The sequence below is a fragment of the Hippocampus zosterae genome, chromosome 4, assembly GCF_025434085.1.
Source record: "Hippocampus zosterae strain Florida chromosome 4, ASM2543408v3, whole genome shotgun sequence".
In the NCBI taxonomy this organism is placed as follows: domain Eukaryota; kingdom Metazoa; phylum Chordata; class Actinopteri; order Syngnathiformes; family Syngnathidae; genus Hippocampus; species Hippocampus zosterae.
The window spans coordinates 9,558,865-9,572,300 of NC_067454.1; the positions used below are offsets into that span (position 1 = coordinate 9,558,865).

General features: G+C 41.8%; 1 protein-coding gene across 3 annotated transcripts in view; it reads left to right on the top strand.

Moving 5' to 3' along the window:
* igdcc4 (immunoglobulin superfamily, DCC subclass, member 4) overlaps window positions 1–13,436 on the top strand; it is a 53,842-nt gene that overhangs the window by 14,329 nt on the left and 26,077 nt on the right. For all 3 annotated transcript variants that reach the window (XR_007962012.1, XM_052062834.1, XM_052062835.1), the window contains exon 2: window positions 9,209–9,523. Coding sequence is in view for 2 of the 3 variants with exons in the window: in XM_052062834.1 (XP_051918794.1) it covers window positions 9,209–9,523 (315 nt within the window). In the remaining variant the exon portion in view is untranslated. The remainder of the gene's footprint in view (window positions 1–9,208; window positions 9,524–13,436) is intronic.

Genomic DNA, 13,436 nt, shown 5'->3' on the forward strand with positions numbered 1-13,436 from the left:
TTGATTGATTTATTCATTTTTAATGAAGGAGAAGATTTGATTGCGATTAGTGTGAAAGCTTTGTTGGTCCTCATCATGGTTATATGGAGCCAATCCAAGCAGATTTTAGGCAGGAGATCCTGGTCTGATCAACCTCTACTTCACGGTATTTTTTTTTTTTTATTGTGGGGGCAGGGGGGCTTGGAACATATCATCTGCGAAAAGTGGGAGAACTCTGTTGTTACTTTTCCTATTTGCCCTCCCAGTCTGGTTACATTAGGGCTGGGTGGAGCAGTGACCCACAAGATCCAGCCATCCTTTTTCTCGACCAAAGGTTCTAAACCTTTGAGCTACGGGCAATATTTTATTTTTGAAAAATTTCATGAAATACCACCGAACAAAAATGTCACATCGTATAATATACTGTTTGACATGACACAGCACAGGCATAGATTAATATGAAATGCTCACTAAATTCATAGCCAAGGGCAAATAAAAAAGTCATATACAGTGAAACTCCTCTACAACGAAATCATGTTTGCAGCAAGAAATTTTTCACAACAGGGCGTTTTTAATTTTTCATCACGGATGTAAACACACTCACACACACTCACACACAAACACACACACACACACGTGCGCACACACACACACACACACACACACACACACAAACACACACACACATATACGTATGTGTACTCTTTATTTTTATTCCAATACTGCATAGGTATGAGTATACACTTATTTGACACACATATAGTCAGTATAGAAAGAAAAAAAAGGGAAAGAAATTGTGAAATTTACGATCAACATTCACTTTCACTTACATCAATTTATTGGATAATGTCTTTTATTTTGCTTCCTCCATCTTTCATTTTGATCACTTTTACCCGCTCTTCCAGCATCAGAGCTCTTCTTGTCTTAGCTGCTTGACATCCAATGTTCCGTTTTGTAGCCATTCCGAATGAAGCAGTAGAGGTCGTTGTTGGATTAGACTTTGTTGTCGTGAATCTTGTCGCGAGGCAAGAGCAGAGAAAAAGAGGGGGTTTTCTTCATTGTATGGGGGGAGGAGAGTGGGAATGGTGTTAATGCATGAAGATTTTTTCACACTAAGGGATATTTTCGCCCATGTAGGTTTCGTTGTAGAGGAGTTTCACTGTATGTGTGTGTTTTTTTTAAAAGAAATGTCGTTTTAGACCATGTGACCCAGCCCTACTAGCTCATCATCATTTAGTCACAGTAGTTCCTTCTTCAATGAAGTCCTAATTCCTTTGCTTTGGATCATATCAAAAGGATTCAAAGAGCAAAATTCTCAGTGACCCTAAAGCTATATAAGTTAGTTCAGTAGTTGGAAAACTGGCAGACCAGATGTCTTAACACAAAAGCAAACCTGATTAAAGTGCTTGTGGTGGACATTTGAAATGGTCTTGTTTTTCTTTAGAGCACTTCACACATGTTACTGTAGGTATGGTTCCACTTTAGAGGCTTGCGGAAACCTGAGCTTTGGTCTGGCCGAGGTCACTGGCGAGCGGGGGGGGGGGGGTGGGGGGGGGTTCACGGACTGTGTGTTGACAGTGAGCCTGACCCGGTGAAATATTCACTTGCTCTCAAATAACTAACGCGCGCTCCCCCAACTCCTGGTTTCGCTCAGGTCTCCGTTTACTAAAACCCTTTGATGAGCTTGAGTTGTACATTAACATAAAGGGACTATTTCAGTACTGTTTACGTATAGATTATTTGTATCATTTTATAAAAAATAAAATAAATAATAATATAATAATAATAATATATAATAATAAAAAATTAATTATCTTAATCACTCTGTATTGGGTACAATGCTGAATGGTGTTCTTTAAATTTAAAGACAGAGCAGTGATGCAAAATATTTCCCTAACTAAATTTTCTCATAATACTCATCACAGTAGTTTGTCACCGGCCCTTCAGTTTTCCATGACAATGTATACATGCTGTCAATATTCGGGTTCAGGTCAAAATTCCAGTTTCTGAAACTTTTGGAATAACCCATTTACATACGAGAGCGGACAGTTTCTCCAGAATTTGAATATCCTAATTTAAACGGCGACGCACAAGGTTTTAAATGTATACGATATCACGATGGACTACTTTCTATCCTGAGCCAAATGCTCCAATAATGCGGGTTAATGGCAGCTCAAGACTTTTTAAAGCTGCACAAATCAATATATATTTCAATAGCCAGCTTAGTTTCTTGATCACGACCTAATAGAGAATACAGGCAATAAGACAACCAAACAAGCAAAAAGTGAGGATGCTACAGTGAAGGATCCCCCATTTTTAAAATTTATTTTTTGGCACAGTCTCCTTCTGTTTCAGCATTTACTGCACATCTAAACATGTCGGCTGATCCCTGCTTTTTGCCAAGATCTTGTTGAGCTGGGTAATGGTTGTTTTAATGGCCTAATGAGACCTAATTACTGCGTTTGAAATGGCGGTGAGGACTCTGTTGTACAAGATCGTATGAGCCACCGAAATCCTCTTGAAATGTGTGCTTTTGATTGGGTTTTCATGCAGAAACTCTATATGTTATCTTTATGATGTGTGTACGTGTGTGTGTGTGCGTGTGTGTGTGTGTGTGTGTGTGTGTGTGTGGGCAATATTTTATTTTTGAAAAATTTCATGAAATACCACCAAACAAAAGTCACAACGTATAATATACTGTTTGTCACGACACAGCACAGGCATAGATTAATATGAAATGATCACTAAATTCATAGCCAAGGGTAAATAAAAAAGTCATATACAGTGAAACTCCTCTACAACGAAATCATGTTTGCAGCAAGAAATTTTTCACAACGGGGTTATTCATTTTTCATCTCAGATGTAAACACACTCACACTCACACACAAACACTCACACATACACACACACACACACACACACACACACACACACACACACACACACACACACACACACACACATACGCATGTGTACTCTTTATTTTTATTCCAATACTGCATAGGTATTAGTATACACTTATTTGACACACACATATAGTCAGTGTAGAAAGAAAAAAAGGGAAAGAAATTGTGAAATTTACGATCAATATTCACTTTCACTTACATCAATTTATTGGATAATGTCTTTTATTTTGCTTCCTCCATCTTTCATTTTGATCACTTTTACCCGCTCTTCCAGCATCAGAGCTCTTCTTGTCTTAGCTGCTTGACATCCAATGTTCCGTTTTGTAGCCATTCCGAACGAAGCAGTAGAAGTCGCTGTTGGATTAGACTTTGTTGTCGTGAATCTTGTCGCGAGGCAAGAGCAGAGAAAAAGAGGGGGTTTTCTTCATTGTATGGGGGGAGGAGAGTGGGAATGGTGTTAATGCATGAAGATTTTTTCACACTACGGGATATTTTCGCCCATGTAGGTTTCGTTGTAGAGGAGTTTCACTGTATGTGTGTGTTTTTTTTTTAAAGAAATGTCGTTTTAGACCATGTGACCCAGCCCCACTAGCTCATCATCATTTAGTCACAGTGGTTCCTTCTTCAATGAAGTCCTAATTCCTTTGCTTTGGATCATATCAAAGAGATTCAAAGAGCAAAATTCTCAGCGACCCTAAAGCTATATAAGTTAGTTCAGTAGTTGGAAAACTGGCAGACAAGATGTTCTTGTTGAGCTGGGTAATGGTTGTTTTAATAGCCTAATGAGACCTAATTACTGCATTTGAAATTGCGGTGAGGACTCTGTTGTACAAGATCGTATGCACCACCGAAATCCTCTTGAAATGTGTGCTTTTGGTTAGGTTTTCATGCATGAACTCTATATGTTATCTTTGTGTGTGTGTGTGTGTGTGTGTGTGTGTGTGAGGACATCGTAGAGCCTTTCTGTGGATTACCCGGCCTCTTCATCAGGAAGTGACTGCAGGGGGTCAGGCCTCATTTAATCAAGGGAAAAATTCCATCTCCCATTAACGTAATTAATCCAACACTAGAGCAAGAGAGAGAGAGAGAGCTGGAGAAAGATTCAGGACATCAGTGTATGTGTGTGTGCGTGTGTGGAGAATGTGTTTGCAAAGTAAATTAGTAGTTTTGTAGAATGCGCTGTTGGAGGGATATATCCACAAGTCAGTCTCGGTAGAATTCACAGTGTTGCAATAATATAATGATGCAGCGATAGTGTTTCACGGTATCCGTGTAACTGAAGAACTGAAGATATGGACAAACTGTCTATTTTTCACATTAAATGTGACCAAAAAAAATCATGGAAGGTTAATTTTGAAGACAAAACTCTTCTCTTTAGTATTTCTCTAACAACATTTTGACGAAAGCCAGAAGAACGCTGATTCAAATCATTTTTGGGTTTTTTTTGTTACGGATTGTTCGCCTTCCCTTCTGTCTTGAAACTGCCTATTGCATTCATTTTACTGTCCTTGGAAAGTTTTGGATTAGTGTATGTTTGTACTAGAGCTGTTCCGGTACATGTCGAACCAATATCCAATATTAATAACGGATTGAGACACCCCTAATTTGTACTTCTCAATTCCATTTGATGTGGATACTTATACCGCAATTATGTGGCATGATGCCGTCACTTTGCAGGTAACGTAATGGATATGGTTTGTGAGAAAAGTAATTTACTGCCAATGCATGCTTAGATGTATTTATTTTAAGACACTGAGGCATTTTAAACTCTTGCCAGCCACTTTAAATGTCTCGGCAGGCCTCACTTGGCCCGTGGTCCTTGAGACAGACACGTGACGTAAGGGAAGGGTAACTAACTGACTGTTTTGCGCTACAGCCACGGGACGACTTTGCAGCTCAGCTTCTGGCCAGCAATCGTGATGAAATGATTTTGGATTCCGACAAACCGGTGAACTCATTTTGAATTGCCATTGTGTGAACATGAATATCAGTGAAGCATGGAAGCCAAAGTAATAAGCAATGTCTGTAACATTTTTACAGCATCATCATTCAGACCGCTCAAACTGTTGCCATTGTACTTGTCTTCATTTCCTAAGAAGACAAACTGTTGATTAGACACTTTGCGAAAAAGAAGACAAACGAGAGATATTGCCATCCATCTATCCCTCTTCCTCCACTTCTCCTGGGTGGAGTCATGGGGGTGGGGTGGGGAGATAGAAACTTTAGCAGGGAAGCCCGGCCTTCCCTCCCACAGTCAATTCTTCCAGCGGGGTGGGGGGGTGTCCAAGCCAATCAGGAGACAGTCTCTTGAGCATGTCCCGGGTCATCCTCGGGGGCCATCCTCTGGCGGGATGTGTTCGGATTAACACCCCCTACCTCGATTGGTGTTCAGAAGGCAACAGCAGCACTACGCCAAGCTGCTCATGGATGACCGAGCTTCTCACCCTTCCTACAGATGTAATTTCCTCAGAAAAAGAACAGATTTAAGATATTATATGTTCTGACAAATAATTTTGTTTTATTTTTAAAACGTGTCAAAAAGTCCAAAACCGCAATTTAATTGTTTTTATTTTTTGTGGTACCTTCATTGCTGCTATATTATCTCTGTTCATAGATTCTGCCGAGATCATTTGAAATCCGTTGTCAATCAAAACAGCATTATTTCTTGAACCGAGATTTTTTTTTTTATGATTCTGATATCTGCCAGGAAAGAAAAATCTGGGAACGGATTAATCGACCACTTACCGGTAATTTAAATATGGGCGGCCTGGTAGTCCAGTGGTTTGCACGTCGACTTCACAGTGCAGAGGTACCGGGTTCAATTCCAGTTCCGGCCTCCCTGTGTGGAGTTTGCATGTTCTCCCCGGGCCTGCGTGGGTTTTCTCCGGGTGCTCCGGTTTCCTCCCACGTTCCCATGACATTAATCGCAGGCTGATTGGACACACTAAATTGTCCCTAGGTGTGAGGGTGAGCGTGGATGGTTGTTTGTCTCTGTGTGCCCTGCGATTGGCTGGCAACCGGTTCAGGGTGTCCCCTGCCGACTGCCCGAAGACGGCTGGGATAGGCTCCTGCACCCCCCGCGACCCTAGTGAGCATTAAGCAGTTCGGAAAATGGATGGATAGAGTATTTGTTGAAGTACAACAGAGTGGTTCAAAAAGTTCATAAACATCTCCAAAGGATGCTGAATATGAGTTGGGCTTCATTTTTATAGACAGGCACTTGTGCGCGCAGCGTAAAAATTGGTGCAAATTTTCATGCCAGAGCATGTTCCCTGTTTGGGAAAACTGCTTGTCACCACTATTACAATAAATTGACGATGGGTCAATACAATTTCATTCAAAGATGGCAGAAATGTCACAATCTCTCAAAAAGATTAAATCCCCCCTCGCTCAGAATGGACCATAAAACAAAACACAACATCCGACTTGAGAAGGGAGAGCAACCGATTCATTTATATAGATCAATAAATGTGTTCATTTTTAAGGAATTTGATGCAAGCGCTTGTTCTAAGTTGCGATCATTTAACAGATGTTGGTGCATAATGGATGAAGATGCAGTAACGGTTGAAAATGTATGGGCTGTGTGCAGCAGTGGATAAACCCAATGACCTGGCTGTTTTTCAAGATAGCAGGTTGAAGCATCGCTGAGTGCGTGCGTGCGTGCGCATGTGTGCGCGTGTGTGTGTGTGTTTAAGTGGTCTTTTCATGCAATTCCAGCGCAGTCCATTTTACCTGTCTTAGCCTCACTCTTTATGAAAACCAATCACGTTTTGCCTGTCCGTCACAGATATTGAGTCTTCGGCTCGTTTTTATCTCCCACTTCAGTCATTAGGACCTTTTATCCCAAGATACCGCTCCCCCCTACCCCACCCCTCACCCCTTCTACCTTTTTTTTTTCTTTCTCTGCCATTGCTGTGTTTTCCACAGAACCAAATTAAGAAGCACTCTCAAAAAGCAGGGGAAATATACCAACTGAACGACGAAGGTCAGATGTTATTTATTCAAAGACAAAGCAGGAAATTATGAGACTGACGAGTGTGTTCACGTTTGGAATCGAATACATATACCGTAGATGGAAAGACAAATACCACGGAGGAACATCTCGACTGTGAGGCGTGCTGAGCAGTCGTCCACCAAAATGACGATAATCTGATTCAGATAACATATGAATACATGTGCAGTACTGTGTGTCGACAATTATAAATTCATACAATTTACAAACAATATAGTGTCATTCGGTATTGCTTTTATTAGATGATAGAGCGATTAAATAGTGACCGGACTGGGGTGTGGCCTGCCTCTCGCCCAGGGTCAGCTGGGATGAGGTCCAAGAAAAGCAGTTGAGAAAATGGATGGATGGATGGAATGGCGGCGTCGAAAAGCAGTACAGATGTCTGTCCTAATAATAACAATGGAAAGCAAAGCTGAAAATGATCTGCTTTTTGCTTTTTGTGAAAAGACGCCCCTCCCAAGAAAAGCAGTATTCGCCAAGGTCAGTGACCCGTCCACAAAGTTAAAGTTGAATAGCTGCTCTGTTGTTTTGATCTGCAGTTAAACTTCTTTTTGTATTACTGTTGACATGTTTTTATGTTGTTGAAACCCTTTTGCATATGGTCACAAAAATATTGAAAGGTTGACAGGTCCCGTCACGAGAAAATAGAATTCAATACCAACTCAAAAAGAACTATTATGGGATAATTCAAAAGTCAAACAATATCGTCAAACAACCACTGGAAAAATGGTTTGCACTTTTGACCAATATCGAACAACATTTTCATTAAATTTGTCAAAGAAGCAAGATATTACTTATGAGAATGAAGTAAAACTAAATCTGAAGAAATTGGTATCAAACGGTATCCCGACTGGTTAGCACGTCAACCTCACAGTGCAGAGGTACCGGGTTCGACTCCCGCTCCGGCATTCCTGTGTGGAATTTGCATGTTCTCCCCGTGCCTGCGTGGGTTTTCTCCGGGTAATCCGGTTTCCTCCCACATTCCAAAAACATGCATGGCAGGCTGATTAAACACTTCAAATGGTCCATAGGTGTGAGTGTGAGGGTGGATGGTTGTCCGTCTCTGTGTGCCCTGCGATTGGCTGCCAACCGGTTCAGGGTGTCCCCCGCCTACTGCCCGAAGACGGCTGGGATGGGCTCCAGCACGCCCCGGCGACCCTTGTGATTTATAAAGCGGTTCAGAAAAGGGATGCATGGATGGACGGTATCCTACAACGTTGTATTCCAATTCATTTCAGAGCACCCATAAACAGGATTAAGATAAAAGATTTCCTCTCTTCATAAGTAATATGCAGAAAATCTCATTTCAGTGTGGCTTGTGAGGCACTCTGTGACTCATATCCCAATACTTCTGGCTCCTGGACTTGCCCACTCTAAATTTAATGTTCTGCTGCTGACATCCAAATCCTTTCGAAGCGTCTGTGCCCGTTTCAATCCAAAAGCCCCCTCCCGCTCCTCGTTTTCGGTTTCCTCATTCGACTCCACTCTGTCCACGATAACAGCCCACCTGAGAAATGACACCCCTCCTCGATTCATGCGTGCATATCGAGTACTATGTGTGTGTGTGTGTGTGTGTTCTTGAGTGCGCGTGCTACCAGCACTATTGACTCCATCGAAGCCCTGCCTGTGAAATGACAAGTTGGCCCGATAGCCATTATGCAATCATCCGATCAGTGAAAGGAAAAAATGTCATGTTTGAGTCAAAATCAAGACTCATCAAATGGCTGCTATGGGGCGTCACGATTGTGCAGCAGCAAGTCATTCCAAGCAATGCATTGCACTTCAAATAACCGTCATCGACTTACAGCTTGCGGCTTGCACACAGATTGATTACAAATTGTTGTTTCCAGGGACTTTCTTGCAGTCCTTGATTGGTGAAAATTGGTGAAAATTGGCTGATATGGTTACATACATTATATATGCTGTCTTTAAGTATAATTCCTTTTTATCAGTTCACTGTTTTCATTATTATGCCTTTTCTGGAACTTATTTGTTGCCACCTCTGATTAGGTCAAATGGCTAATATACTATATTCATCGTCTTTATTTTCTTCTGGTTGCCCATTAATAAAAATGACCTTACAATTAGGTGTTTTAGCACCACTTTAAAAGTTATTTTTCTACATTCGTAGAACAGATGTATGAGTCCCCCTTTCTCCAGTTCACTGTGGTTGTTATTGTGCCTCTTCCAGAAATGACTTCTTTCCACGGCTTCTGACTGGCTAAATTGGGCTTCCTCTTTGCGGTTACAGCACCACCTTGAGAGTTCATTCAGTCCACATCTATGATAGCATTTTTTTTCCATTGCACAGATAAGCCTGTTTCGGTGGAGCTGAGCTGCGGGGCCGGACCCAGCCATGTAGTGTTGGAGCCGGGTTCCCCCCTCAAGCTGGACTGTAATCTGGGGGCCAGCGACACGCCACTCAACATCACCTGGCTGCATGAGGGCCAGCCCCTTCCTCCGGAGGGGAGCGACGAGCAGCGGTATCTCGCTGACCGCTCCCTCTTCCTGCTGCTATCCTCCAAGGATGGCGCATCCCCTCAGGCCCTGGAGGGAGGCTACAGCTGTGTGAGCGCCAATGCACATGGAGCCTTGACCAGCCGGACTGTCAATGTGCTGCTGGCGAGTAAGTGGCCGTCCAATGTGCATGTGACATGCATCATGAACCCGAAAACTGTTACTCTGTAGGGATTGATGATTTAAAAAAAACATCTTTTCAGTTGAATTGGAGTCCTCCCTCATTGCTCTGAACTCCTATTTCACCACGACTATGTTCGTTGCTGTCGTTGTTGTTGAATAGATACACAGAGGAATCATATTGATATTGAAACACTTCCCATGGATTACATCATTATGTGTCCTCCTTTGACTGAATCTCTTCAAATGGTATGGGGCATCACTCGCTGCCTGTTTTGTACCGTTTCTGCGCTAGTGTTGTATTTTTGATACCACTTTTTCCTGACTTATACGAGTACGAGTATACACTCTTGAGTACTCACCAGTACCGATACAATATTAAGTGTCACCACTAGATCCTTAAATTTCAATTACCGTATTGTCCCAAATATATGATGGTGTTTTTTGCATTGAAATAAGACTTAAAAAGTGGGGTCGTCTTATATTCGGGGTCTAGACCTCATACCCATTGACGACGCCAGATGGCGCCATACATCATTGAAGCGAATACTGAAATTGACTCCCCAGGCCAAAGTGAACCGCTGTCACGAAGAATGAAAATAAAAATAGCTGTAGCACGAAGAAGAAGAAAAACATAACGGTAAGAAAGAAAAGAGAAGAAAATAATAGAAGAGATAACATAAAATGGAGAAACACAGCGACAATCTGGAGAAAAGTGGCCAGGTTAACCAGCAGCTGAGGAGAAATTATGAAATTATGATGTCATTTACATTAAAAAAAACAGAACCCATTCATTTACGAATGTGATTGCACTCGAGTTTACATATTTTAATGTTCAGATATTAAGATTTGAATGATGCAAAATAACATGCTTTTATTCTCAAATGTATTGTTATAATCAGTTGTTTCAGATGTACTGTAATTATTTTCTGTATAAAAACTAATTTGGTGTTCAAAAAGTCTTTTTTCAAACTTGAGTCTTGAAAAAGAGGGGGTCGTCTTACAATCAGGGCTGTCTTATATTCGGGCCAATACGGTAATGCAGTGACAAACAACTATGAACAAAGATCTTTGTGTATTTCTGTTAACTGGTGACAACGGGGCGCCATCTCCTGCAAGGACTTGTCAAATTTGTTTTGCTTGATGTATCGGTCGCTGGTATTGGCAACCTTTACGTGTGCCCAAAAACTTGTTATTAGGCTAATTATCGGCCCGATACCTTTTAGCTATACTCGCCCAGCACTAGTTTTGTAATGTAATTAAATATGTTTAAACTGTATAGGAGGGGTACAGTCCTAAAAAAAGGATGGGATAGGTGAAAGATAGCAACAGTTGTAACCTGGAGAACAGGTGACATTTCCGAAGGGAAGAATTGTCACAGGAGCACGGAACAACTTCAACTGTCCCAACTGTGAAAGTTCCACTGCATAAGCAGTCGTTGCATAAGCGACGCACATCTGACCCTATATGACAACAAAGACTTCAATTGCAACAAGCGCATTCCTTCAAACGCAACAGTCAGGAAGGTTATGAAAGAATGTCTGCAGGTGTTTGTCCCTCGCGGAGGATCTTCGTCTCTTTGTGAGATGAGAGGACAGAGAGACGCTTTTTAATGGCCCCCTCCAAGGAGGGCTTCTTTGTCAGCGGCTCTTAGGAGGTCGTCTTTATTGAGTCGTTAGCTTTGTGTAAAACGAGACCCTGTACTTTGCGGATGCCCGCGCTTTTGTCAGCTGTCACATGCCTATTTATAAGGAGCTCTTGTTGGAGGGACAATAAGGCGGGTGGTGGCGGAGGATGAGGTGTGGGTGGGGGGAGGGGGGGTGGCTTCGTCGCGTGAATGGAGGGGAGGCGGATGGCGGCGGCAAGTAGTCATGGTGAAGGGAAAGGTTTCCGAGACCATTACGAGTGACCTTCAATCTGTTTGTGTGCGTGTGGTGTTTGAATTAAATCAGTGCTGAAGGCTCTATGGAGGGAGATTTGATCAGCGCATCGAGAGGTCGACGCCAAAGTGCTTTAACATTGACATTGAGAGGATGTTCTCCTCTTGCCTGGGAAAAAAAACAGCCCATCTCACATCGCATCTGTGAAAGCGCATTCCCCGAGCCACCTGCTTTTTTTCCCCCAGTGGTACCATGTACAAGAATGTGACCGGCAGTGTAGATTTGAATGGAAAGAACTAAATTGTAAGCGACAACATATGGCCTGCATATTACATTCCATAATGACATCCCTGCAAAAAATACGGCTCTGGAAATGCATCGGCCTATTAAATCTCATTCCTTATGGCCTGCCAAAATGAATCTACAGTAAGTATGTCTTCATTCTCATCGAAGGTTTATCTTCATAATTGAAAATTGGATGAGCGAGCGAAACAAAACAAAATTGAGTTTTTTTGGTCTGCATCACAGTCCCTAGCATGTTCTCCGCATGTGCGAGTACTATGAAATCCTTCCCACATTCCCAAAGCATCCATGCTGGATGAACTGAAAGTTGACATCTCAACAGATTTCTTTTGATAGCGGCGTGGACACCCGCAGCGGCTCCTCTTGTTTTATTTTGAGAGGGAAGAAATGTCATCTGTGCTGTATGTATGTTACACATACAGCATATTTGACAATAAAGTTGTATCCAATCCAATCCAAACAGATTAATTGATTAAAAAAAACATTCATGTAACCATTTTGGGATTGCAATGCTAAGCGTACTTTCGTCTACGAGCAGGCTAGCCATGATGATTTGTTAAATCACTCAACCTAATATTTTATCAATACCTGTGAGAAAATGCCTTCCTTTAACTCACCCAATAATGTTGGTTTTGTCTCCAGTCTTTATCTTATAACATACTTGTCAACGTTTTGGAGCGCCAACCTGTATAAACTACCCAAAAAATCCTTATAAAGAGCAGAAAATCCTGATAACATCCCAAAGCATTTTATATGTCAAAATATCGGCAGAAAAAAACCCACAACATTTTCAATGATATTTATTGTAGATCTCCATAATACAATGTCCGGGAACTTTCCAGTAAATCAGATTTACAGGGAAGTTACCGGAAATGAAAGCATTCGAGTAGACTAGCACCATTCTGGGCAAAAGCAAACGGAACTACCTGTTGCGGGGGGGAACGGACATTTTCAGAATCCGTATGATTTGTGCGATACGGCCATATACGTAAGATTCACCACAAAATCCGTATGAACTATGGCTAAACCATGAGTTGACACGTATGTTATAATATGTGACCAAAATCCTCTTCACTTGTCCGTGTTAGCTTTATGGCTACACCTGTATGTCCCAATACTTTAGTTTTACCAGAGTAATGTTTGATGAGGTTTCAATGTGCAACACTCACCAAAAAAAACTAACAGTCCTGAAAGGAGGTCATCGGATGGATGGATTATCTTGCTTGCACAAATGGAGGTAGCAGGATAATAGCTTCACTCTGATAGTTACGGGGCCAAAGAGTGGGGGCAGAGGCTGATACCGACACGGGGAGACTGGGTGAATTCATATTGCACGTATTACGATGATGTCAACCATTAAAAGCATGAAAAGAACACTGAGCTCTGATAGGTCCCTGGTGGACTCGCTCTGTTCCCAAACACATGCATTGCATCATGGAGAAAAAAAAACAACAAAAATTTAAGAGATTATTGTGTTCTCTCCCTGGTCAGCTGTGCTTCTACTTTACATACACGCGCACGGCGGCCACTTGGGTGCCAATAGAGTTGATGTGTTTACCTGGTGATGTAAGAGATGGAAGCTTAATCATCAGCCCATCCTGCGAAGCTTGCCAAACAAAAGTCAATGTTAGTTTTCTGAAAAGATTTCGAAGGAAAAAAAATGGTGTCCAGTAATTATGAATGATAGTTGCGTAATCGGCAAAGTGTGGCATGTTAAAT